This window comes from Barbatula barbatula (assembly GCF_947034865.1).
Source record: "Barbatula barbatula genome assembly, chromosome: 8".
Lineage (NCBI taxonomy): Eukaryota > Metazoa > Chordata > Actinopteri > Cypriniformes > Nemacheilidae > Barbatula > Barbatula barbatula.
In genome coordinates, this window is record NC_136771.1 from 4,836,394 (window position 1) to 4,863,908 (window position 27,515).

The following is a 27,515-nucleotide window of genomic DNA, read 5'->3' on the forward strand; positions in this document are numbered from 1 at the left end:
TTGACGTAGTTACTAGGTCTGTCATGTGAGAGCATCGTCGCGAGCTAACAGCGGGCACCTGTTTAACCGCTGGCGGCATTACCAGGCTGCGACAATGAAGGGACAGAAGTCAATGTCAGATTTTTAACAAATAAACTGGCAAAACAAAATGAGCAAACTACTCCAGCTTCCACTGTCGCCTCAACAACAGACCCGGAGCGTCCATCTCCACCACAGACTCAGACGAGCCCGCTAGCTGCTCTCCTCCGGCTTCAAGCCAAGCTACCGACAGCCACCGTACAAGTGAGTGCTGCGGGGATCTCACAAAACCCTGCTGTTCTTATGAAGACCAAAAAGGTACAGGGGACTGGGTCTTCACAACAAGCAAGATCAGTTCAATATCAGTGGTTCAAAGATTTTAACTGGCTGACATTTTGTGACACGAGCGGAAAACTTTTCTTGTTTTGTGGGTGTGAGTGTGTGTCTGTGCGGCTCTGCACATCAATCTGATAATAATGTCTTGACTTGTGATGATAATGACTATGATGTTGATTTAGATTCAAGGCAGCAAGATGAGTTGTGGTTGTGGACTGGATGTACTTTATGTGTTTGCTATAGTTTCATCTGTGCGTTTATGTGTAAATAGGCTTGGCCTGTTGTGTGTGAATGTAAGTGGGATCAGAGGGGTTAACCTGAGGAAACATGTGTGCGTGTTCATCATGTGTGTACTGTAGATGTGACTGTGTGGTGTCGGAATAAAATAAAGTGCTCCGCAACGTTATTTAATATATCAGTAATATTGTCTGTTTCAATGCATTTGCGCCCCACCCCCTCCGCGTGACTTGAAATTATGGCCCCCCCTTGTTCAGATGCGTTCCGCGGTCCATGGTTTGTTTTGTAATTTGTTATGTCACACTATACGATACATGTATGATAAGTCTGTCAACAGCCCATATATCTTGAGTTTTAAGCCTAAACTGTCATAATAAATTAATGTCTTGACGTATGAATGTCTTGTCGTGACTTGATGATATCGTACTTGCTAACCACGCCCCCAAGGACATCTCATTGGTCCAAAATACAATCTGCATAACATTAAACATCACATGTGCAGTAGCATATTGTTTTTTTTATAACTTGTCGCCGGTCACAACAATGTGTTTTCAACAGGGGATCCGTGACCCCTAGGGCAGTGGTTCTCAAACTGGGGGGCCCCAAGACAGATCCAGGGGTGCCACATATTGTGTGATGTATGAAAAGTATACATTGATACATTTTTTGCAAATAAACATAAGAAAGACTAGACAACCAACCAGAAGTATTGATGTTCCAGCATTGTATAACATTTAGGTTTTTTGGGGTTTCATTCAAATTCTAAGTTTTAGATTCCAAGTTTTTATTTGGGGGGGCCCACAAAGCGATGCACTATTACAAAGTTTGAGAACCACTGTCCTAGCGGGTTCGTTTTGGAACTGCAGGGGGTCTTTTGATAATGAAACCGTCTATACAAATTATGTACCAAACAGGTCCCTGCTTCTTTTCTGTATCAGTCAAGGTGTCCGTAAAAAGGTTGAAGACCTCATTGCTCAATATCTCAAGTCTTTGTTTCAGTCTAAGTCTTTGATTTCAAAGGTTACTTTTCCGTGAAACTGTAATTATATCATGAAGAAGACTGTTTGGCTGCAGTGAAGTGCAGATGAGCTGCAGTTATACTACAGCAAAAGAAAGTTATACTTGCATGTAGCCATAAATGTACTGCAATTTGTTAAGTGCACTTTTATTGTGCATCACCGTAAGACACAAAACGGCATAGATTGCTGTAATACTTGGGTTTAAAGTGTCTCTGAAGCAGGGAAGGATGCTTGAATGAATTTAAAATAAACTTAAACAACTGCAGTTCAGAACTAGATAACAGCTTTGTCTCTCTCTCTTTCTCTCTCCTTCTCTCTCCTTCTCTCTCCTTCTCTCTCTTTCTCTCTCCTTCTCTCTCTTTCTCTCTCTTTCTCTCTCTTTCTCTCTCTTTCTCTCTCTTTCCTTATCTGAATCAATTCTGAAAGTTTCCCTCCCACTGTTTCTCTGCTCTCTTCTATGACGTGTAAATCAGTGGTTTGAAACAGTTTTGAAACTACATCTACACTTTTCTCAAACATTAGGGAATTAGCAAAGTATTCACTTTACATACTCATGGACAATATTACTTAAACATGAAAGCAAAAAGTATGTGCACCCCCCCTCGCCGGTGTCATCTAGTAAATGCCCGAGCCTCACAGAAAACAGGAAGAGACTGTGCTGAAGTTTAGCCGGATATCCTGCACAGGGAGGGCGACCCTCAACCATAGCTTTCCCTTCCTCCGTATCGCTGTCTCTTTTCTTTTGCTCCCGCTCTCTCTATGCGGCTGGATATTGGTGTCATCGTGCTGGTGAGAGGAGAATGTGTTGGTCTGGCGAATGGGATCATTGGGAGTATCTGGACATACAGGTGACATTCCAGGATTTTCCAGATTGTTGGTCGGCGGAATACTGTCGACCGATTATTGTCTCGACGCGAGCCATGTCTAATGTAGTAAACATGAGAGGAAATGTTGTTATGGCATATTTTTTTTATTTTAAATTCTGTCTTTGTTGCTGTGTTTATATCTTGTTTATTGGTTGTGTTCAGTGGGCAAACACATGTAACCTGTAAAAATGTTCTTTTGAAGTTTTATTGAAGTTGTTCGACTCTGAAGGTTTTTTGAGGTCGCAGTTTTTGATTGAAGCATTTTTGTGTGTATTTTTAAACCGTGTCAGTTCCTAATAAGATTTCCGTCTGGTTCATGTTTTATCTGATATGTTTGTATGACACTGTTGCTTTGCATTCGCCTTGTTGCGTACATTGAAAATCTCTTGGACAAAGGCATTGTTGTTTATTTGTGTTTCAAAACTAATGAGAACCGATGCATTGACATGAAATGCAAGTGTTTCGGCGTAATTTGTTTTTGGAAGGCCGTGTTATATTGTTACTGATCTTTGACGCAGCAAACAGTATCTTGATGTGGAAGTCATGATTAGCAGGATGGAAAACAATAGGGAAAGTGACCCCAAATGTCTGGAATCTGATGTTAATGTGTAGTCTGTTGCTTTCTGTGAGAGCTGAAGTTAAAAATGTTTTGTTTGTAATTCTAATCTTTGCTTGAAAAATGTAGTTCTATAAATAGTTGATGATGTATTTTTCAGTATATTTATGTGGAATCAAGCTATGATAATTTTACACAGATTTTGGGAAATCTCTTTAGGTAAACTTTATGTATAGTCTGACAGATCAAGAAAAATTGTTTCCTTTTGGGAATTTCATATTTACGAGTCAAAAACTCTTAATAATCAGGTATCAGGTTCAAGACAAAGTGCAAATGTTGTCTCAAATTAAACAATTGCTCTTTTAAATATACAGTTAAATGTCTACCTTTTTTAATAACTTTCCCAACTCATAATAACTACTTTGTGGTAATGTTCATGTGCGCTTAACTCATAAATATTTATTTTGGAGGGGGTTCAAGGTGAATAGGTTTTATCCGTCCACCTGGAAATAGAGGTTAGGTTTGGTTAGCAATCTCTACAATATTAATGAAATTGAATCATTGATAAAAGTACAAACAGTATGCTGGACAAATGTATTTCCCTCTTAATTTTCATGTCAGTTATGTCTGGGAAATGATTCATAATTTATTCCCAGCAACAATGTCTATGCACATTTTCCAATAGTTTCAAAGCGATTCCCATTGTTGTTGTCATTGCACCTCTGGGCTTTCTTTGTTTTATCATTTGGGTTTTAAATTCACCCAAAGCCAAAATGACACATAGTTTGGTCATTTAACATTTCATGAATTATGTTCATTTGACCAAATGGCGACAGAAGTAAAGTCCTAACAGGAGACTTTCTTAATCATAGTTTCGTCTTTCTTTTTGCAGAGTGATCCCGGCGGGTTGTCCGTTCTAGAGCAGCTGGGCTTGGACCACAACTCTGATTTCTCCGACTCCAGCGTTCAGCAGCGCTTGGACGAACAGAGGGAGCGAATCCGTCGCGAAATCCGAAAGGAGTTGAAGATTAAAGAGGGAGCGGAGAACCTCCGCCGAGCCACTACTGATAAGCGTAATGCTCAGCAGGTGGAGAGTCAGTTACGGAGCTCCAATCGACGGCTGGACTTGCTCCACGCTGAGCTCCAGGAACTGGACGCTCACATCGTTGTCAAAGGGACCGACGATTCACGTGGTGAGTGGGCGGAGACTGTGCAGTTGTGATGTCATAGTAAAAAACATTTTTTATTTCATTTAAGAAGTGAAACTTTGAGTAGTTGATTCCACTGTTTGATCACGGGAAACTGGTTGTCTTAAAGTCCCAGTGAAATAAAAAATTATTCTCTTTTTGAAATTCACGTGCCCTCATAATCCTCAGGTAAAATCTGAAAATGCACTTCTGCCCCTTCGTGACTATGACAGAATTTTCAATTTGAAAGTGAACTACTCCTTTAAATGACATAAGTTAGATGGTTTGGGCGGAGCATCAGTTAACCCTCTCATTCAACTGTCAGTCTTGTGCCAGTTCCATTTCAAAATCCAACGGCTGGTTTTATACATTCAATCAAATCGCAGTGGAAAAACAAGAAATTCTGTTTCTCGGAAATGCGTCAATATGGATGTAAGACTTCCGGTTCACGGGTACTTTAAAACCTGAGAAGTGTGCAAAATGTGCATTTAACTATTTTGAATCATATAATTGAATGCAACTTTCTTCCAATTCATGTAAAGATGCTTTAACAAGCAATTTACATCGAATTTTGTGTTTGTTTCATGAGCATTTCCATTGGTTTGAAGTGTATTAATGGGATCTTAATAGCTTTTAACCAAGCTTGCACAAAACTATTGATCGAGCTGAAGATTTTAGAGCACTTCTGATTTACCGATCCATAGAGTGGATACAAATCCATTATTCCAATACACATAAATATTTAAACCCAACATGAACATTTACGTTTAAAGGCTCAGATACAAATTATTGATGACTGAAATATGAATTATGCATGTCTTGCTTTTTACCTTTTTTAAGTCTCATTCTTAAATCCCTAAATGAGTCGGGTCATCGAGAAAATTGTTAACGCTCATATAGACAGTAATAGTGCTGTTCTGATCTCACGTCAGCACCAAAAGGGGCCATTTCAGCCAATAGGTATGTGTGTTATTATAACCTTTAACCTCTTCCAGACGATGCCCCGCACTCTCCGGGTGCTGAGAACAGGTCGTCGGCACATAAGGACAGAATCGCCGCGTTGGAAAGGCAGCTAAACATCGAGCTCAAAGTCAAACAGGGGGCTGAAAACATGATCCCCATTTACGCCAATGGCTCCACCAAGGTGTGCCCACACACAGTCTCTGTTCTCAAAAGACGTTTGTTTACTGAATAATAACTGTGGTGGTGTATTAAACAGGATAAGAAGATGTTGCAGACAGCTCAGCAGATGCTACAGGACAGCAAGACCAAAATCGACATAATCCGCATGCAGATCCGGAAAGCCATGCAGGCCAACGAATACAACGACGACGTACAGGGTGAGCGTGCTCGCAGGTGCACTGTGTTATTGCTTTTAGAGTCCAGTTTCATAAACAAGCCGAGAGATAAACAGATCAATAATCATCCGGGTCCCACAGGACAAATGGGGTGTGTAGAGGGGGACACGCCCAAGCTAAAAAAAACCACCAACCAACGAAACCTCTCACATCACATTAGTTAACAAACAACACTTGGAAGTTCAAAATTCTTTAGAAGTGGCGTAATAGCAGTACATCAAATAAATCAACAGCCCGGAAACTCTGTATTTATGTTATTTATAACACAAACAATATCTGGATGACATACTGTGGACACTTTTCTTGAACACAACAGATTGTTTTTACATGAAGGGGATTCTGTTTCAAAAAGTAAAAAGCAGTTTGTCAAAAGTAAGCAATATTCAAGAATACAGTTAGAAATGTTGCACGGTATGGTTTAAAATCTCAACAACACACACCTCTTTTAATCTGCGTGTGCTTTTAAAACTGACATCATCTTTCAGACGTAGACCAGAGACGGTTTCATATGACACAGAAACTTTACAGGCTCATTATTCAACACACATTCTTTTATACAACCCAATACACACACACGCATTCACCTTTGATGTGTACGTACACACACACACACACACACACACACACACACACACACACAAGAGTCTGTCTCTAAATTATGTTACAGGGGGTTACTGGCATTCACTTCTATACCTTATTAGGACACAAAAGTCTCCACCAGCAACCTGCAGTGCATTAAAGCTATATGTTTTAAGAGTATGTGCATTCAATTAAAAACCATGACATTAGCGTTGATGGCGGCCATTGTCTTGGTGCCATTGTTGATGGCGAAGTTGATCCAAACAAACAAAAAAATAAAACCTGGAACAGCATGCCAGATTTTTGGATGGTTTGTCAGAATCCCATAACACCAAAAGCATCTTAATCTTTCAGTTTATAATCCATAGTAATCCTCTTGTTTCTAAAACCGTGGCTGGGAGCACGGATGACCTAGGTTGTTGTTTTTACCCCTTGGTTTGCAGAAGTATTTGTTATCATAATGATTTATAATTTGAGCTGTCGTGTAAGATTTTGAGGGAAATATTTGACGCTATTTCACTTCAGCCCTTGTAAAGATAAGTATTTAAGGACCAGCAATTGTATGTTTCGAGAGGCAAAAGTTATGTATGGCAGCTTTAAAGTCCCAGTGAAATGAAAAATAACAATTCCTATTTTTTCTTGAAATATTGACGTGTTTATTGTAAATCTTATCAATGTGGGTCAGTCTCTTTTGTGTCCTCATAATCTTCAGTTAAATTTTGAAAATGCACTTATGTCATTTAAGATGGATAGTCACTACTTGACAGAAGTTAGACGGCTGGGGTGGGGCATCTGTTTACTCCTCCCCTTTAACTGTCAGTCTGCTCCCAGTTCCATTTCAAAATGCAACGGCTGTTTTTATACATCCAATCAAATCGCAGGGAAAAAACTTCTCTACTTCCTGCCCCCCCAGCTTCATATACTGTGATAGGTTAACTTAGACCAGTTTTACCACACATAAGCATTGTTATTCTTTTGTTTGCACAAATTGCATCTATTGTTTTTCCCCTACAGTCCCCCCTGTAAGTCGCTTTGGACAAAAGCATCAGATAAATGACTAAATGTAAATAAATGCTGTTTTTTGATTGTGTAAAATACTTCATTAACTTCATTTTCACGAGGTCGCTATCTAAACAATATTGCCGTGGAAATAAACGATTGGGGAAAGGTTCAAAAGAAGCATTACAATTCACTCAACAACAGGTTTCATTCTATTTAATTGCAGCCCTGACCTCAATCCTTGCTGCCGTCACAGCTTGTGTAACTCACAGACTGATATGGAAAGCTTATTGTTTGTGATTGCACTTGTCTCTTCAGGAAAGCCCGACCCCTGTGGCATGGAGCTACGGATTGAGGAGCTCCGCCACCATTACCGCGTGGAGCACGCTGTTGCCGAGGGTGCGAAAAATGTCATCAGACTGCTGGGGGCCAGCAAAGTACAAGACAAGAAGGCCATGTCAGAGGTCAGAGGTCAAACAATATCCTATATATTTAAACTCGCAAACAGACTGCGATTAATGTTGTTTTGTTTAAACGTCTCAGGCTCAGTGTCGTTTGAGCGAGTCGTCCCAGCGGTTGGATCTGTTGACAGATTCACTGAACCGGCGGTTAGCTGAACTTCCAGAGGATCATCCCAAAGCCTCCGTGATTAAAGAGGAATTGGTTTTAGCCTCCTCGCCGGCATTCAGCTCGCGCAACAGCGCCCCCTACGTGCACAACCAGTACAGCACCCTCTCCAAACCCTCTCCTCTTACTGGTGTGCATCCCATCACATCATTTACAGATTCACTTTAAAAACGAGATACGTCAAATATGATCGTGTAACATCTGGTTTTACGTGTGCAGGCACGCTTCAGGTGACCCTGCTGGGCTGCGTGGGTGTGCTGGATGTGGTTCCCGGCCGCGTTCGCAGCAGTCAGGTCGTGTTGCCATGTTACAGTCCGGGAGACGGGCGGTCCTTCATGAGGAGCGGGAAAGGCCTGTACAGTCGCAGCGGCAGCGTTAGTGGAAAAACCCTGCCTAAACAAGATGAACTCTCCTGTAAGTGTGTGTGTGTAACAGACAATGTGTTTTGTCTGAGATGTGTGAAATTAATCAGATGATTCTTAAATGGAAGAATTCAGAGCATTTGAACAGTTGTGTGCGTGTGTTTGTTTTCAGCGGAGGTGAGCGCAGTACTGAAGCTTGATAACACAGTCGTGGGTCAGACGGCTTGGAAAACGGTCGGAGAGCAGAGCTGGGATCAAACCTTCACCATCGAGCTGGAGAGAGTGAGTTTAATAGTCACTGGATCATTTTATTAAAAACTCATTTTCTATTACTTGTTAAAAAATATTATATATATAAATAAATAAATATAAATCATATAAGAATGTGATGTTTGTGTGTTCGTGTGTAGTTCAGAGAGATGGAGATTGCGGTATACTGGAGAGACTACCGCTCTCTGTGTGCGCTGAAGTTTCTAAAGCTAGAGGATTTCCTGGACAACCAGAAACACAGAGTTCAGCTAGAATTGGAACCACAGGGACTGCTGTTGGCCGAGGTTCGTGCGTTTTTGTACCATAATAACCATATTTCTCCCAAATATCAAATAAAAATGTGCATTTATTCCGAGAAAATATAAAAACTGGAGAAACTTGTGAAAATAACAGAAAAGATGCTCTGTATTTTTTCAGACCTCAAAAGGAAAACAAATTCATATTCACGTTTAAGCGGTACAACAGAAATATTTGTGCTCGTATTTAGGAAAAGTTCCTAAATTATGTTTTAATGTGATAACAATTTGTCTTATGCTGCTAGTCGTTCACATTGCTGTTGTCACTCCTGATGTTTGATTTTGTTGAAATTCGACTGACCTTGGAATGGCCACAATACATGTAGAAATAAACATTTGGCTTCATTGTTTCCGCGGCTGTAAATCCACACACACATAAGGGTATCTGCTAGCAGAGTTTGCTTGTAAACACACACAAAAACACACCCAGATATAGTCTCCATCAGCACTGGCCAACATGGAAATGTTTGTGTGACATGCTGTCCGTCTGGTCACATCAGGTCACCTTCTTTAACCCTGTGATCGAGAGAGTCCCACGACTGAAACGACAGAAGAAAGTCTTCTCCAAGCAACAGGGTAAGAGAAGCTGAGGAGTTGATATACTTCAGTGTTAAATCAAACCTGACCCCATTGAATAATAAACACACATTCGTTTTTCCAAAGAAAAGATCATTGTCTATCATTTTAGCCTATGAATGGAGCGCCCTCTAATGGATAGTTTGGATAATATCGTGTTTTGCAGGTAAAGCGTTCCTGCGAGCTCGACAGATGAACGTTGATATCGGCACGTGGGTGAGATTATTGAGGAATGCCATACCGACCGGCAACAACACAGGAACCTACAGCCCTCACGCGCACGCTGTACAGACCGGGTAAAACGCACGCGATTGATATATGTACATAGATGAAACTCACTCACTGATGTGAAGCATTGAAGTGATTGTTTGTGTGTGTGTTATAGAGAGATATCAGTGGAAAAGTTGAGTTTAGACTGCGACTCGCCAGCGAAGTTGGACATCCGACGAGACGTGACAGATATACAAACTCCGGTGAGAGACTCTCTCTTACCTTCATGTAACTCCTCCTCCTAGTGTAAACTCCGCCCCCCATTCTCTACACCCTCCCATTACAATTTTTTCCACAACTATGTTTCTCGAGCTCCAATCACATTGTAAGTCCACTTTCTTTTTTTTTATTTGACACAGGAACGGCAGCCGGTCACAGAGCCCATCTCTCCTCTTGATGTCACCACACCTGAACGACCAAACAGAACACAATCGCTCAGCAGGTACACATGCGTTTACATTTACGCATTTGGCGTAAGCGTTGATCCGTATGTGACTTAGAGAGCATCTAAGCTTCACATATTTCATAAGTTTAAGTGTTGGGAATCAAATCCACAAACACACGTATTCAAAATTCAGGATTGGCGCTGGATTTGCACAATTTGTATGTATTTGTGTGTTTGTATTTGTGCAGTAAAGAGAAGAAGACGCCTCTGAGTCTACAGGACTTCCGGTTAATCGCAGTTCTCGGCAGAGGTCATTTTGGAAAGGTGAGCTTCAGCCTCCCTCGTCTTTAAACCCACCTGCTTTTTCCTCATCGTATGACATCACGTGTGTTTTTCAGGTGCTGTTGGCTGAAGATAAGAAGTCAGGGAACATGTACGCCATCAAAGCCCTGAAGAAGGGAGATATTGTGGCCAGAGATGAAGTGGAAAGGTAGAGAAAAACAAATAAAAGATTTATTAACAGAGATAAAAGTAAGATTAAATTAATGAAATAAGTCTTGTTTAGGTGATGTAATGTTTTTCCATCCGTGTCTTTCAGCTTGATGTGCGAGAAGCGCATTTTCGAGGCGGTGAACAGCGTGCGCCATCCCTTCCTCGTCAACCTGTTTGCATGCTTCCAAACTCCCGAGCATGTGTGTTTCGTGATGGAGTACACTGCTGGCGGGGATCTGATGATGCACATCCACGCAGAAGTCTTCAATGAGCCACGCGCTATGTATGCATACTGTGTTTATTATTGACAGTTTTACATTCATATACAGGGAATGACCATCAGAATGAAGATTTTTCTTTTCTTTTACCTTTTTTTGTGTGTGAATTTCAGGTTTTATGCTGCTTGTGTGGTTTTAGGACTTCAGTTTTTACACGACAACAAGATTGTGTACCGGTGAGTTGCGTCCACGTGTTCTAAATGTGTGTAATGAATTTATTACATGTGATACGACGTAAATAATAACTAAAATAACTTGTTTTTCCCTTCAGAGATCTGAAATTGGACAATTTGCTTCTTGACACAGATGGTTATGTGAAGATTGCTGACTTTGGATTGTGCAAAGAAGGTAATGACTATGTGAACCACTTCTTTCTCTCTCTCTCTCGCTCGCTCTCTGATGTCAAACATGATGTTTTATGGTTTTCAGGCATGGGATTTGGAGATCGGACCAGTACGTTCTGTGGGACCCCTGAGTTTTTGGCTCCCGAGGTTTTGACAGATACGTCGTACACGCGAGCGGTGGATTGGTGGGGGCTCGGAGTGCTGATATACGAGATGCTTGTTGGAGAGGTGAGAGACGTCGAGATCTCATTGAGATGAATGGTGATACAATTAACCATTTCTTCTAACAATCGTCTTTTTACAGTCGCCGTTTCCAGGTGATGATGAAGAGGAGGTTTTTGACAGCATAGTGAATGACGAAGTTCGATATCCACGATTCCTTTCGTCAGAGGCCATTGGCATCATGAGGAGGGTAAATAACATCTTGCTCAACAGCAGATCAAAATTGTATAGAATAAAGCGTGCATGATTTACGTGGAGCTTTTTACATGTTGGTTATATTTAAACAGTTACTAAGAAGAAATCCAGAAAGGCGATTGGGCTCCAGCGAGAAAGACGCAGACGATGTAAAGAAACAACCTTTCTTCAGGGTGAGAGAGACTTTCCTTCTATTTGTTGTAGTTTTTCTGTTATATTTTCTATATTTATTACAACCAACGAAATTCGTCTCAAATGTGATCGTGTATTTTCTTTTAGAACATGGACTGGGACGCTCTTCTGCTCCGTAAACTCCCTCCTCCCTTCCTTCCCTCCATCGGAGGAAAAGAGGACATCAGCAACTTCGATGAAGAATTCACGGCTGAAGCGCCGTCCCTCACCCCGCCACGGGAACCCCGCGTGCTTTCGCGAAAGGATCAGGACAGCTTCCGTGACTTTGACTACGTTTCTGACCTCTGCTGAGAACTTCTTCAATGTGATAGCGCTGTTGAGAGACGCTCATGTGACCTTGAAGAGCGGCCGATTTCAGCTTTTGGGTGTGTGAGTTCAGCGCTGGACCTGTAAACACTGTGATGGATGAATGGAAAAGTGAAACTGAGACTGAGATTGCATGCTTTGGTTTGACGGTTGTTTGTTGCCAGTTGGTTTAAAGGTTTTTCCAACATCCCTGTGCAAATTCTGGAGTTCATCCGCTTTTGCAAGAAGCACATCAAGTCGTCTCATGAAAGATGATGTGAAGATCTATTAGAAAACACGAAGCAAACCAGTGAAGGTGACCAAAAGAGTACTTTAGTGAATTTTGAAAAGGGCAGAGGGCTTGTTGGGAAATGCATTTACATTCTTTTTTTTAGTTATGGCTTTAAAAAAGGGTCTAAGGTGCTTAAAGCCAGTCGGGCTATTGCCTGCGCCAGGATATATTCTGTTCTTAACAACTCTTTGGGCAAAATAATTTAACAAGCAACAATTATAAAGCACCATAAAATGAAAGACTGCAGACTGTGCAGATAGTTTGGTGCATGTGTAGTTTCCAAGGAACAGTGTACCCAAAACAATCTTTATTTATTCACCCTCATGCAGTTTTTTGTTTTTTTTGCAACAATTAATTGATCAAAGTCTTTGATATAAGAGTACACAAACAATGCCATTCATTCCCCTTGTGTTGTGGATATCGCTGTCCTTGCAGGTTTTTGAAACGTAAACGTATAGACCACTTCAGAAGACCTAAACAATGCTGGTTCAACGCTGGTCTAGAACAATTCCAACAACCGACAGAACATTTCACTGGTCTATACGTTCAGGGATGGAGATTGCGTATAGAAAGTGACACCTTTTTTAAAAATAATGGATTATATTTTAGTTTTGTATGCCTTCAGGACACTTCAAATATACAACACTTTTCAAGCTTGAGAAGAGGCGGCCACAATCCAGAAACCCAAAACAACTCTTTAGACAATCTGTTTTGGTTCTCAAGAACAATCCACCAGGCATTGAATGACAAAAAGGACACATTTGGGATGAACTCGCAGTTTAGTTTTGAAGGGGCCATCTGAAATGTGAAGTGGCACAGCGAACAGAAGTAAATATCTCATTTGCTTCCATCTGTATGGAATACCTGAACTTTCTTTTTTCTTCAAAACACCGGTCTCTGTTAACTTCGACAACAAAGAAACCAACTGGCAAAAACTATAAAAACATCCATCCAGCCTAACCTTTCTTCGGCAATGTCTACTCAAACAGAAAATGACTGCCTGAATAATCTCTACTGGCCTGACCTTGACCAATAACCCAAAGGAACATGTGGAAGAGACTCTTTGGTTTATGCTTGAGCAGTAATGAATGTGTACTTGAAGTGCTCGGTGGTTGAGGACTTCCTCATTTTGTCTTATGTTTTTCACACCAAAACTCATCCTAAAACGCTTTGACACGTAACATAAATCTAACATGGACATTCTGGAGAGCAGTCTAGTAGCCAGTTTGGTCTCCACCCCATTAAGTGCACTTTGAGGTTACCTTTACAGAATTGAAGAAAACCATTCGAACCTTATCTTGGGTTAGTTTAAACTGCCTTATAATAATGTTGGTCCTGTCTACCCTGTTCTGTTTAACCTGTTGATGTGAGTCAGGCAAACAACGGAAGAGAAGAACTGAGCATGAAATTGAATAATGCATCAATACAGTCAGTCAGCCAGCATCACTGGTGCATCTCATGTGAAAAACAACCATTCTAATTAATACAGGTTGACCTCATGTATACAAATTCTGATGTTTGGTTTTATGAATGTGAGGAGCGGCAAAAGTAGAGGAATGTGTTTGCGAGTCCAATCATTGATTTTATTTTGTTTTTATTAGGGCTGTCAAACGATTAATCGCGACTAATCGCATCTAAAATAAAAGTTTGTGTCTGTGCATGTTACCTTTATATATGCAAACACAAAAACATACACATACATGTGTATGTATTTAGGAAATATTTGTTTATATTTAGCACTAATTGAAAATATATATAAACGATTATTCATTTTTATGAAATATATACATGTATGCGTATGTGTTTATGAATACAAAATTAATATGCACAGTACACAGACACATATTATGTAATGACTTTTGTATGCGATTAGTCGTGATGATTCGTTTGACAGCCCTAGTTTTATCAAGGTTTTTGACATTTTTTGCAAGGGTATAAAACCACTTCCTGTTAAAAACTCAAAACCCTCAAACTGCAGAGGGTTTGTGGGTTGTTTGTATTTTATACGATTTAAGTTCATTTTAATTCTAGTCCTCAGATTTGCTTTCTGTTGTGTATTGTAGTTACTGCGTGAATGACCGACTTGTGACTGTTACGGTAAAGAAGTGGACTCCGCTTGAGTTTTCACACCCTTTATTACCTCAAAGCTCTTTTTATGCCTTTAAAACTTTAGTTTGTGACGTTCATTGGACCGTTTATGTGCAGAACGGCCTCTCATTTTGAGGACGCGCACGGGCAGACACAGACCGTCGTACCATATCTGTTTCAGAAAGCTCACAATGTTGTTTTCTAACACACACAAATTGATAAAACAAAAAAGCTAAATACACACACTACACACTTACACTGTGAATAATTGTGTAGCAAAATTGCAGCCCCCCGATATACACGCACAACACGACATTTTCAATGGAATAAACTCGAGCTTTAACAAACCAAATGTTAAACAAAATGTCCTTTGAGATTATACATCAAAACTATACATGATTTGTATTTATGAAAATGTTGTTGAGATGACCGTATGTTTGTGTTTTGTATGTCCATCTGAATTGTTTATTTGACTTCACCCTTTGGAATGAAAAGCTAAATAAACCATGAAATGATGGGGACCTCTTGTATTTGTTTTAAGTAGGTTAGTAAAGATTTTTTTGGATGACCTTATAACAAGATGAACACAAATCTTCACACACATGGCAGTGTGCGGCACTGTTTATTACTCAATGTCCGCTAGAGGGCAGCGAGTCGCAGAATTACGGGAACATTCAGCATTTTGCATTAGGAATAAAAAAAAACTCAATATACAAAACTATTTAAGTAGGTATAGTGTCGGTGTTGAACCCAGAGGAGAAGTGTACGTCATAAAAAGTAGAAAAGAGTTATACTCGTGCAAATGGTCGATTTAGAAACGTGTTTAAATATATTTCTGCGTTGTATCTTGTATAGTAGACAATCTGTCTCACCCTTCCTAGTCTATCAGTGATCACACATCCTCCCTTTTAAATGAACCGATGTCATTGTTTTATTAATGTATTAATTCCTATCTTTATGTGTTTGGGGCATCGAGAGTCGCTGTAGTCCCCCCATTAGCCTCTAGAGGGCAGTGCCCTTAACTGTTATATTATATAACATTTCTTTGGGTTTTCATTAATAATAAAGCCACAGTTATGACACATTTAAACGCAGTTAACCGTGGTATTTGTCATAAAACTAGAGCTGGTCCCCGACTAGCGAGAAACCGGACTGCGTTGCCAGCGAGCGTCGCTGTTTCCCCTCTGTGGCCGCTAGAGGGCAGTAAATTTCGGCGCTCGATGGTGCTGCTGCTGAAGTTTTCAAGATGTCGTCGCTGGAGAAGAGACTCTGTCGAATCGAGGAGAAACTCAAGCAGGAAAATAAAGAAGCCCGCAAACGAATCGACCTGAACATCGACGTGAGCCCGCAGCGATCGCGTCCGAGGCCAAGTGAGTGTTCGCGCGACCGAAGCGATGGCTGGTGGTGAATCGCAAGCTTACATGATATAAACAAACAAACCGATCAAATCCTGACACTTCACTCGTATTTGCTCGTATGGACCTCTGTTGAACGCACGGCGACGTGTGTCGTGGGGTTTTGTCTACAGTGATGTTAAATTCGTGATGTAGAATCTCTTGACGTGGTATTTGAAATAAATAAATAACAGAAACGTCTGGCAGTCGGCTTTCTAGCGTTAGCATGGCGGCTAGCAGTGTTTAGCAGGCCCCGACACTCGCAGATCTGTCTGTTTTTGTGTTATATTTCTTGGTTTTTATCTCTTTTTTTGGTATATGTTTACATATGTACGACTTGGACTACGATGTCTTTCTTTTCTCACACATAATTTGTCTTTATGTGGAAACATCATGGTGTATATGTTGTTGCTGTATTGTGTGGTCAGATCATAACAATCATGGCAGTTTTTTAGAATTGTAGTTTGTATACTGGTTCTCGTTTCTCTTTGGATGTCGTCTGCGTCTGATGGAGTTTGTAGTAGGATTGTCTTGACAGCTTGTATTGATATATCGATGTGAAGGTCATATTAAAGGTGCTCCATCGCCTAATCTGACTAAAGTGTTTAATGGCCAGTGATTTTTGAATGTGTTTAAAGTGAACACCATGAACAGTACACACTGAGAGATGGACTTTACCGTTATCCATGAACATTCTGTAAGGAATGTTTTACGTCTTATCGTCTGCTGTCGGTCTTTTTCTCAAATCATAAATGTTTTTGTCGTTGTTACTTAAAGCGCAAGTGTGTGACAGTTAGCGGCATCTAGTGGTGTGGTTGCGAATTGCACCCAACAGCTCACTCCACCTTTCCCCTTTGAAGAACTTTGGCTGTCACAGAAATAAGATGTCGTCACGTTATCGCTTCGAAATAATGTATTTAGGAAATGAGTTCTGTAGAGCAGTTTGTCCGTTCAGGGCCACTGTAGAAACAACATGGCGGATTCCATGTAAGGGGATCCGTGGTGTATGGAAAAAAGCTCATTTTAAGATAATATCACAACGCTTCATGATGTAAGGTCTTTATACACCTCTGAAGACATGGTTACAGTGAGGGAAATAATTTTGGACTTTAAGTTTGTCTGCCTACAAAGCAATAAAGGGTCTGTCATTTTTATGGCAGGTTTATTTTAACTGATAGACAGAATATTTAAAAAAACTGTAGAATATTTTTATATAAAGGTTATAAATTGATTTGCATTTCAGTCAGTGTAATAAGTATTTGATCCCCTACCAAACAGCAGGAATTCTGGCTCCACAGATTGGAAGAAGCTTGTCAATGATTTCACGACCGTTGGGACCACAGTTAGCAAGCAAACCATTGGTAACTTACAATATATTGAAATCCTGAGGTACCCACAAGGTCCTCCTGCTCAAGAAGCCCCGCCTGGCTTATCTGATGTTTGACAATGAACATCAAAATGATTCCGAACGGGTTTGGAGGGAGAGAAATGCTGACTATGATCCCAAGAACACCATCCCAAGGGCTTTTTCCTCTGCTCGGGTACAGGATGACTTCACCGCATTGAGGAGCTGAGGGACGGGCCCATGTACCGTAAATTGAGCAATATTGGGCAAGTTCCTCATCCACTTAACTAGATCACTGAAGATGGGTCGTGGATGTGCCTGTAACATGACAAAGACCCAAAACATTGCCAAGACAACCAAAGAGTGGCTTACGGAGAAGCACATTAAATGTCCTAGCCAGTCTCACAGATCCTATAGAAAATCTGTGAAGGAGGCTATAACTCCAATTTGAGCCAAGAAACCTTACAGATTTACAGAGGAGTGAACTAAAATGTAATTGTGATACAGTTTTGCTCGTGTTTTAGCCGGGCCACTTGTTTGTGTGTGTTAAATCAATGGTGCACCGATAATTTAGTTGTTTTTGGTTGAAAACTTGTTTTAGAGTCCATATTTAGAGCCCTCTGATTTCCACGATGTGAAAACTGAGAAGGAATAGCGGAGGCGCTATCCGGCTTTTTAAATATGCAATCTGCTTGGTTTGCGTGAATGTGAATAATCTGCACAATCTCTCGTGCATTTGTCTGCGTCTCTGTATGGACACTTGAACTCCATATCTCTAGAGCTGATCTGATCTGAGAGTTTATTTCATTAGCATTTCACTGTTAGAGAAAATATATCGTCAATCACGCACTCTTTGCGACAACCCGTCACAAGTCTGATAAACTTAAACATCCAGATTCAAAACACTGTATTTCATTATATTTACTGAAATAAATTGTAGTATTCTAGCAGTAAATTGATAAACTATAAACACTTCTTTATATTTATATTTTCATATATAATCAAAGTCCCCATTGTATCTACAAAAGGAGGAATTTCACTTCAGTTTACCATTGTAAATAATTTAATTACAAATATTGATTTTTACATATAATTATTTTATTGTAAACGAATGGAAAACACAGAACTAAGAAAAAATGTAATGGAAAGGAACCTTCGTCCGTCACTTGCCTATTTATGTGATAAACTACACATAAATAGTTTTTATGTGTTTATTTTTTCTAACCTAACAGACGTTTATACAAAAAAAACTGTAAACCTCTGTAGCACCAGTGGTACGTGCCAAAAAAGTTAACGTACAACCCGGATTTATGTCAATAGATCTCCAAATGATTTCTTCCAAACAATGGAAGTCAATGGGGGCCAATGTTGTTTGGTTACCGACATTCTTTCAAATGTCGTCTTTTGTGATGTGCAGAAGAAAGAAAGTCACATAGGTTTGAAATGATATTAAGGACACTATCCTTGAACGTTGAACTAGCCCTTTAAAAGTGTAAACTGAATAAGTAAAAGCAATTGGTTATGTGTATCAGTTTTCATGCTAGATAGTCCAGAGTTCTGGTGGGAAGTATTCCAGATGAAGTAGATGTTAAATAGTACAGAGGTTTTCAAACTCGGGACCCACTTGTGGCACGAGGTGGGTCGTGGAAAGTCTCTTAGCTGTAGAATGACACAATAAACATTCAAGTCCCGTTTGTGACAATAGCTTTGATATTTTACCATTAGATAGTTTGGTTTTGTAGCTTGAATTTCGTTTCTTTCTATTTAGGGAAAATAACAACTACTCTACTTAAAAAGGATGAATGTGTATTTTCTCCCCATATATATTTTTTAAAAAGACTTTGCTGGGTCTCAAGATTATAGCTGTCTAGGTGGGTCCTGGAATGAAAAAGTTTGGGAATCGACTGTGTGTGTGTGTGTGTGTCCATTGGAGTGGTTAAGGGAAGGAAGCAGTGAATCCTGTAGGTGTGAGTGGGCTGTTTTAGTAATGAGTGTATGTGTGTATTTTCTCTCCTCTGTATCTAGTCATCGTGATCCAGCTAAGTCCAGCTCCAGCCCCCTCCCAGCGCGCAGGTACCACCATCACTACATCACGCTGCATCATCCCTCTCTCTCTTCTCTTGCAGGTTACATTAATCGCATCTGCATCTCTGTTTTTGCTGTCATCTGTCTTTACTGTTGTCCTCTACTAATCTATCACCCCTATTCCTTTCATTACCTCACTCATCATTTTCACCATTTTGCATTAAAGCCATTTCAAAAAAATTCATTCAATAACAGAAAAGTCTCTCACCATTTATATATTGTAATGTTGTTCAATACCTATATATGACTTTTTCTACTGTGGAACACAAAAGAAGATATTTTGAGAAATGTTTGAGTGGTTTTGTGTTCATATGATGGAAGTCAAGGGGGGTTTGTGTTGTTGGCTTACCAACAGTCTTCGAAATATCTTTGTTTGCGTTCTGCAGAAGAAAGAAAGTCATACAGGTGCGGACTCTTATTGTTGGACAGAAATCTACGTTACGTTCTAATTTGATCTCCAGCTAGAAGACAATTTAAACGTTCATTCTTTTTCTCTTTCTCATTCCACCATTGTCAGTCCCTTCTTCAGAGCAGCGAGTGTGTGTGTGTGTGTGTGAAAGTCTGTATGAATGAGTGACTCAGTTTGCTGGAAAATCAGATATTGTGCATGATGTGGCTATAACCGCACGGCCCGACTGTGAGCAAACGCTCCGACACGCAAAGCTATGTCAACACTCAGCGGGATGTTCTGCGCTCAGTACATGAGGGTTTGTTTTTAACTTGCCTGCCAGCTCTTCTCTTCCGCCTGTGTCCCGAATCTCTCTCCGGTCTGTTTGATGGAGAAAGCTTAGTTTCTGTCTTCCGTACAGACGTGGGTAACAGCGCAGCAGGTTTTCGTACGCTGTATATGTGTAAGGCCTGATCTCACTTACTAACCAAAACTAACTAATTCTCTCCCATGAACAGGTTTACCAGAAGAATCAGAAGCTGAATGGTTTTAATTTATTTTCCATCATCCTCCTCTTTATTGCATAGAGTATTTACAGGGCTGTGCTATAAAAATGTTCTTGCTTGGTTCTGTGCTCCAGCGACACGAGTTGTTAGCGCCCATATACAAAATGTTGCACGGTTTGGTGAGTGAATGCTTTAGACTCTGCCCCGGTGCATGCTGGGAATGCTAACACTAACTCTAAACGGCTGGTTTTGTGATTTCCGTGTGTCTGATCTTGGCATGTGACGGTCAGGACACAACATTAATGTGTTTACCTAACTAGTATTGGTACTGTTGTATCAAGCATTGACTCTTCCCCTTTTCACCAAAATGGTGCCGGTGCTGTATGCCAAAACGGCACCCAATCAGAACATGGTCTCCAGTTACGACGGTCAGCCGACAGTAACTTTCGTCATCCTTCTTCCAGTAACGTTTGCTCTCTCGTTACAGCTCTGCAGTTACCGCTGGTGAACGATGGAGGAAGTCGCTCGTCGTCCGCGGAAAGCTCTCCCCAACACCCCTCGTACCCCAACAAACCCCGGCAAATGCTCACGCTTCCCACCCCGCCCTACAGCCTGCCGAAGAGCCTCGAAAAGTACGAAAAGCACACACAGCAGGAGCGATGCGATGGGGAAGAATCTGTGTGCTTTAATGTGTTTTGTTTTTCCCTCAGTGCTGAGATCGATCAGAAGCTGCAGGAAATAATGAAGCAGACCGGTTACCTGAAGATTGACGGACAGGTAAGCTCCTGCCCTCTTTTTGTTGATTCTGGAGATGTTAGGAACGTGTCAAACCTTACGTTCCGTGTGTTATCCAGCGTTACCCGGCTGAAGTGGCGGATCTGATCAGTGAGGGCGAGATCGGCAGTGGAACATGTGGACAGGTGTTTAAAGTTCGCTTCAAGAAGACAGGTGATGTCATCGCTGTGAAGGTGAGCTCAGCTGGAACCGTAAGCTGTTACGTGGCAGGGTTAACTGTGTGTTCATGAATAAAAAAACTTGAGCTTTCCTTGTAATTACGGAGTCAATAAAACAAGAGTTTAGTTGTGTTGTTATTATTGTTTACTATCTACATCACTGCTGTCCGTGTAGTATGTGAAAGTCTCTCTGCAGTGAGTTAAAGTTCTAACACTGTCATTTTTTTAAACAGCAAATGAGAAGGACGGGTAACAAAGACGAGAATAAGAGGATCCTCATGGATCTGGATGTTGTGTTGAAGAGTCACGACTGTCCATACATCATCCAGTGCTACGGAGCTATAGTCACCAATGTGAGCATCACAAACATATACTGTAATGGTTTGTCCAACTTTGCATCAAAATGTTATTAGTTTAGTTGCATCATCCATCTTCAAGCTTAAAAGAAGTTAATAAATGTGTTACATTTGATATGTAAATTACTATCGATTTCAGTGCCACATTTATCAAGGTACGATTATTCGACGACGGAATTGGCCACATACGAAAGTATAATGAATCACTAGTGAGCGTTGTCGTAAACTGATCATTTCACTAGGATGTTGAAACCAACATGCGTCCGTTTGAAGGAGGGCCAGTTATATGGTTTGTTAGGATAGGAAGATGTTTGACCGAGATGCAACTATTTCAAAATCTGGATTCTGAGGGTGCAAAACAAATCTAAATATTTAGATAATTGCATTTAAAGTTGTCGATCAGAGGACCATCAAAATGTTATGAGCAGGCAGCAGCGGGCGATGTTCGTAGGTACGTTTTCGGCATTTTGCTGCATCCGCTCATAAAAATAAAATCTTGATATATTTACTGGAGGAAATGTACTAAATATCTTCATGGAACATGATCTTTACTTAATATCCTAATGAGTTGAGGCTTCGAAGAAATATCTATAATTTTGAGCCATCCAATGTATCGTTGGCTATTGCTAAAAAAAATGTATGCGACATGGTGAAGAAGGATGTCTTTTGTTCTGTAGACTGATGTGTTCATTGCCATGGAACTAATGGGGACATGTGCAGAGAAGCTGAAGAAAAGGATCCAGGGGCCCATACCGGAGGCCATTCTGGGAAACATGACCGTAGCTGTAAGACTCTCTTGATTGTGTGAACCCGTTTCATTATGGAATCTGCTTTCTTATAATTGCTGGTGGCCAGATTTATTCTCACATAAGTAATATTGGTCTTGTTTCCTCTTGTGTTTAGATCGTGAAAGCTCTGCTGTACCTGAAGGAGAAACACGGTGTGATTCACCGAGACGTTAAGCCATCTAATATCTTGTTGGACGACAAAGGGCAAATCAAGCTGTGTGATTTCGGCATTAGCGGACGATTGGTGGATTCTAAAGCCAAGACTCGCAGTGCTGGATGTGCCGCGTACATGGCGGTAAGCACACACACACACACATTGATCATTTAGGATTTAAAGTCTTATTAAATTCTGGAAATGAAGTTATGCATAAATAATCACGGATAATCAGTTTTTGCCCAGTGTGTGCCTGTTTGATGACATGGCTAGTTTGAGGGAATCTACTTCATTGTTTCCTGTCTCTACCTCAGCCTGAGAGAATAGACCCTCCAGACCCTAGTAAACCAGACTATGACATCAGAGCTGACGTCTGGAGTCTCGGCATTTCACTGGTGAGTTCTTCTTCCTTACGTTTACACCCCTCTTCCAGGGTCACTTGGTGTTTTTTCCATGTGCATGTGACTTATTTTTATATAATTAAAGAGGTAGATTTCAAGACAACATCCTTTGGAATACCCGCCTCATATTTCCTCCTCCCCGCCTGTAGGTGGAGCTAGCCACAGGACAGTTTCCTTATAAGAACTGCAAGACAGACTTCGAAGTCCTGACCAAAGTCCTTCAAGAGGACCCACCAGTCCTTCCTCTCAGCATGGGCTTTTCTCTAGACTTCCAGTCCTTTGTTAAAGACTGGTACACATACACTTGCAAAGTTTTTATAATGTTTACAAACTGAAATGATTGTGTACTTACAAATCTAATCTATTTCTGCAGCCTCACAAAGGATCACAGAAAAAGGCCAAAATACCACAAGCTGCTTGTAAGTGTTGACATATCATGTTCTTCCCCTTTACACTAATTTATAATTGTCATGTACTTTGGAAGTCAAGTAATGCCTGATGCCGATACTGAGAAAACCAATTTACAGTGCCAGTGCCTATAATAAAAAATGTATATATTAGCTAATATTTTAAATGCATTCACATTTGGATAATGGCCAATAACAGCTTATTAATCTGCTAGGCCGAATTAAATGTAAAAGTAGATAAGCACCGATATATCGTCCGATTCTGATTGTTGGCCGATATATCGGTGTATCAATTTAATTATAAAATCTAATTTTCAAACCTTTTGCCGATACTTTACAAATAGATGATGATCAGGGCCGATATATCCTGTTTATCAAAAGAGGACAGGAAAATGCAATGAATTTGTGCTCTGTATATAGAAAATGTTAATAAACATCACCAGTTTGATGTTCAATATTAATAGTCAATATTTGAATTAATAACATTCAGAAATCTAAGATCTTCAGAATCTGTATCGGTGGGGAGAAATTTTGCATTGGTGCATCTCTCCATAATAAACTTGTTTTTTCTATAGGAACACAGTTTTATTCGACGTTACGAGGTGTCGGAGGTGGACGTGGCGGGCTGGTTCCAGACGGTGATGGACCGCACAGAGTCTCCACGCAGCAGTCAGTGCTTCAGTCATCACCAGCCTCACTCTCTCTTCAGCAGGTAGCCAGACGGAGAGAGAAAACCATGTGATATGGAGTTTGATTTGGAGATGGATGGACAGGTGTTTAATGTAAATTATGGAATGGAAGGCGCATTGGAAATGGACAGATTGTAAAAGACAAAATGGCTGTAAAGTAAAAGAGAATGTTCGTTTGGGAGTTTGACCGATCGACAGACAATTCTGAGCAGGTTCAATGTCAATTTGAAATACTTTTGTCGTCCTCACCCACCCGTCGAACAGGATGGAATTTACAGGTCGTAGTTACACACTCTCACTGTGACGCACACACACACGCACGCATGTTTACGGTAATACACTGTTTAACCGCTGTTTAGTATTCCTCACCGCACACAGTCTGATTTATATACTTCTGCGGCGAGGATCTGCTTAAGATAAATCCGTTCTCCTTACGTTCAATATCAACACGTTCTCCATAGCCCCTTACTCAGGGACTGAACAGAGTAGTCATACAACACTGTGCAATGGTGTGAGTGTGTGTGTGCGCGTGTTAGGTTTATCGGTTCTACCGTTCAGGCAAAAGGACGCAAATAGGGAAAGAATTTATCATATATGGCTCAGTTCTGTGTTTTGTAGAAGTGTTATTTTCTGTGCTAGGAAGCGTCATCCAATATTTCAGTAATAGTGACTAGGATTTTAACAAATAGAGATTTTAGAGGTCAAACTTTTAATACTTGATGTTTAGATTGTTAAAATAGATTTGGTATAGAATAATGATGATGATGATAACCTCATACGAAAATAAAACAAGTGGTTGACCGATATGTATTTTCGACTTGATGCAAAACAGATACAATGCTGATTATGTTTAATTATTCAGTCATATTACAGTGGAAAAATGAATGAATTTAAACATTTAACACAGTTTTTTTCTCAAAGTTCACATATTATATTTGAAAACTAGGGATGTAACGATTCACTGATTCTGCAATGCGATTCACGATTCGATTACAAAATGAGTTAAGACAAATTAGAAATGAGAAATGCTCTTTTATTATTTCTCAAATGCTGCACGTTTCTTTATAAAATAAAACTATATTTTATGTCAAATAACAAAGCTGAAAGTCTCTTTAATATAAACAAACTAAGACTTCGTCTCTGCTTTTCTTGGATTTTTTACATTTAAAAAATATCTGCATAACCACGTTTTCCAAGTTTGCAGTAAACACAGCGGCCCCTGCTTTTCAAAACCTGTATTACGATTCAAATAACATCTCAACCGGCTTGAATCGTCACACATTAAAATCGATTTTCTCGGGACTCTCTGTGAATCGTTTCATCCCTATTGAAGATTTTACCCAGAGACAAGATTTTGAAATTGACTCAAATAGCGGTAAATATCGGCATGCTATTTGGCTAGATATCGGTCTATCACTAGAAAAAAAAAATTAGTCCAGATGTACACGGTGCACACCTTAGGTGGGTGTTTGAAGTATACAAAGTTTTATATGTGAGTACCGGAAGAAAAGCTAAAAGATGTCATAGTCGCTTTTATTTATCTATTGAAAGAGACAAGCGTAGCAGTTTGAAGAGAATGAGAGAGAGACGCTTTTGAGTGTTTACTCATTGATGAACCGCTTGTTTTGAGGACTTTCTGATCTGATTCACTCGACTCATCAATTGTATTGTGTCATTTCATTCTGTTTCCATAAGCATTTGAGTTCCCGTAAACCAAAGTTTTTTTAGGACACTGCACTGCTCCGTTCTCGGTGTATCTCAGCACTTGCCCTTGGGTCACGCTGAAGGTTTTCGGCAACTTTCACAACCAAAGCTATAGAGTTTGAGATTCACTGCTTTAAGAAGCCAAATCACTGCTAGTGTGAGAAGACCGAATCGAGAGAGAGAATCTGAGGGTAATGGTATGTTGTTCAGGAAGGACGTTTTGTGTTGTGGAATAGGGCCGTGGGTAAGGAAGTTCTGAGGAAAGCTAGGTGGATTATAGACAGTATGAGAGAAAGACGTTGGTTATAAATGAAAAGTATCAACTTGTTTTTGGTGCAGGTGATGTAAGGTGATGGTTTTGTCATAGGTTGCTGTTTTGCGAGCAAGCCGGATGTTGTGTAAAAGCTTTCAATGGTATTGAACCAATGTATCGTCTTTTTTACTTAGGGGTTAATTTGAGTTGTTTTTGTTATCTTCTGCATATTATCTGCTATTATTTTTATTATTATTTATTTATGATCTTATTGCTGCTACTGTTTACTTAGATGCTGCTGTCAGTTTTATATTCCCCAAAGGACTTTTTTTTCCTCAACCAAATGCATAAACACTGCAACGTGTACACATTACCAAATACAGTTACCTGTCGAGCTTTCGATACGATGTGGAAATGAATGCAAGGAAGTTATCGGAAGATTTACCGCTCACCGTACACAACTAATATGAATAACTCTAGTTCATTTTTATTAAACACACACCGACTTGAAATATTTCTATATATTTGAGCTGGAGTTTAGTCTTTATTGCACCATTAACTGTAGCTCATGCAAGCTCACATATGGTTGTATTTTTCCTCCTGTCTGTCCAGCGTTGGGTTTTTGAAATCGGGTAGTAAAAGGATGAACATGCGGATTTGTCAAAATATAATTTACCGTAATGCTACACCGATCGTGTTAAAACAAAAACTTCTTCCATCATTTACTCACCTACACGTCAAAACCTGTGTGACTTTTTCTATTCTGCAGACCACAAAAGAACGTCGGTAACCAAACAACACTCATCATTGACTCCAATTGTGGATACAAAACCACAGAGACATTTCTCAAAATACTAAACATAAAATATTCCTGTTTTACGACATTTCTAAACGAATGATCCGTTTTCTTCAGATGCTACAACATAGACACGCAATACGGGTGGATGTAATAGTTTATATTAACTACAACGTTTCTAACATGGCTAACATCCATGTGACTCCGATCTCTTGTTAACATTCATCACAGATACCGTGATGCCTGCCTGTCTGTCTGTCCGTCATTCTCTCGGTAGATCTCACTGCAGCATTAAGCATCAAAGGTGTCATCAATAAAACATGTTAACCAGTGACGTTGTTTGTAAATGCTGGATTGTTACTCTGAGGATGCAGGGAATATAATGTATGTACAGGCCTGTGATGGGTGAAACCTCACGCCCTTTTGATCAAAACTCAACACGACATCATCTAATGCTTAATCGTCACTCTTATCGTTTTGTTATGCCAACACATTCACACACACCTCCTTTTGGTTTTGATGGAGATTTTCTGGCACTTTTTTGCTTTGAACCCCTATTTTAACTTGAAGCGTCTTATATGTTTTTGTAACTAGAGGTTTTTATCACCTGTATCCTAAACTCTGTCTGACAACACCAAACGAACGAGATGTAAAGCAAGCCTGTAGTTTCCATAGCATTATTATGTGTTCGTGTGTGTGTGGCGCATCACTTTTTTCTAGTGTGTGCTCTTCCATGTCGTATGATGGGAAATCCAGTCTTTAAATCTTAAAATTGTAGTTGTTTTTGAGTTCTCATAAGGACGCCCCACCTGTAAGTTAACCAAATACTCACTATGCAGTCACTCAGAACAAACCCGGTCGCTTTTCCCTTGAACTTCCTGTAAATACACGCAACTACTGGAGAGACGGAGATAATCCTGAGCGTCTGTTTGGTCTCCGTGATGTGCGAGGGAATTTCTGATCGATA

General features: G+C 40.1%; 2 protein-coding genes across 6 annotated transcripts in view; both read left to right on the forward strand.

The window, feature by feature from the left end:
* Positions 1-14,850, forward strand: part of pkn1a (protein kinase N1a) — a 32,658-nt gene extending 17,808 nt beyond the window's left edge. For 3 of the 4 annotated variants that reach the window (XM_079461467.1, XM_079461468.1, XM_079461465.1), the window contains exons 2-22: positions 3,925-4,225; positions 5,215-5,363; positions 5,439-5,559; positions 7,474-7,619; positions 7,699-7,912; positions 8,002-8,196; positions 8,317-8,426; positions 8,555-8,698; positions 9,211-9,286; positions 9,453-9,582; positions 9,672-9,759; positions 9,916-9,998; positions 10,190-10,265; positions 10,340-10,431; positions 10,540-10,716; positions 10,825-10,887; positions 10,983-11,059; positions 11,141-11,283; positions 11,360-11,467; positions 11,565-11,645; positions 11,752-14,850. In XM_079461467.1, the coding sequence (XP_079317593.1) occupies positions 3,925-4,225; positions 5,215-5,363; positions 5,439-5,559; positions 7,474-7,619; positions 7,699-7,912; positions 8,002-8,196; positions 8,317-8,426; positions 8,555-8,698; positions 9,211-9,286; positions 9,453-9,582; positions 9,672-9,759; positions 9,916-9,998; positions 10,190-10,265; positions 10,340-10,431; positions 10,540-10,716; positions 10,825-10,887; positions 10,983-11,059; positions 11,141-11,283; positions 11,360-11,467; positions 11,565-11,645; positions 11,752-11,955 (2,778 nt within the window). In that variant the 3' untranslated portion in view covers positions 11,956-14,850. Of the gene's footprint in view, positions 1-2,313; positions 2,459-3,924; positions 4,226-5,214; positions 5,364-5,438; positions 5,560-7,473; positions 7,620-7,698; positions 7,913-8,001; positions 8,197-8,316; positions 8,427-8,554; positions 8,699-9,210; positions 9,287-9,452; positions 9,583-9,671; positions 9,760-9,915; positions 9,999-10,189; positions 10,266-10,339; positions 10,432-10,539; positions 10,717-10,824; positions 10,888-10,982; positions 11,060-11,140; positions 11,284-11,359; positions 11,468-11,564; positions 11,646-11,751 lie in introns of those variants that run through there. The other variant, XM_079461466.1, reaches the window with a different exon arrangement.
* Positions 14,851-15,537: 687 nt separating this feature from the next.
* map2k7 (mitogen-activated protein kinase kinase 7) lies at positions 15,538-26,880 on the forward strand. Of its 2 annotated transcripts, XM_079462107.1 has the most exons (12): positions 15,570-15,699; positions 19,094-19,141; positions 20,535-20,679; positions 20,758-20,824; positions 20,902-21,015; positions 21,234-21,353; positions 22,034-22,141; positions 22,260-22,439; positions 22,613-22,693; positions 22,849-22,991; positions 23,073-23,118; positions 23,682-25,215. In XM_079462107.1, the coding sequence occupies exons 1-12, from the start codon at positions 15,576-15,578 to the stop codon at positions 23,820-23,822; spliced, it is 1,317 nt and encodes a 438-aa protein (XP_079318233.1). In that variant the 5' UTR covers positions 15,570-15,575; the 3' UTR covers positions 23,823-25,215. The 2 variants fall into 2 exon arrangements, with proteins under 2 accessions (XP_079318232.1, XP_079318233.1); XM_079462106.1 differs by lacking the exon at positions 19,094-19,141 and having other exon boundaries at positions 15,538-15,699; positions 23,682-26,880.
* Positions 26,881-27,515: the final 635 nt, after the last annotated feature.

Excerpts from the sequence above, each read along its gene's own strand:
- map2k7 (XM_079462107.1), top strand. The coding sequence starts at position 15,576 with ATGTCGTCGCTGGAGAAGAGACTCTGTCGAATCGAGGAGAAACTCAAG. Across the intron at positions 15,700-19,093 it reads GCGATCGCGTCCGAGGCCAA|TCATCGTGATCCAGCTAAGT; the intron begins GTGAGTGTTCGC and ends CTCTGTATCTAG. Across the intron at positions 22,992-23,072 it reads CAGTCCTTTGTTAAAGACTG|CCTCACAAAGGATCACAGAA; the intron begins GTACACATACAC and ends CTATTTCTGCAG.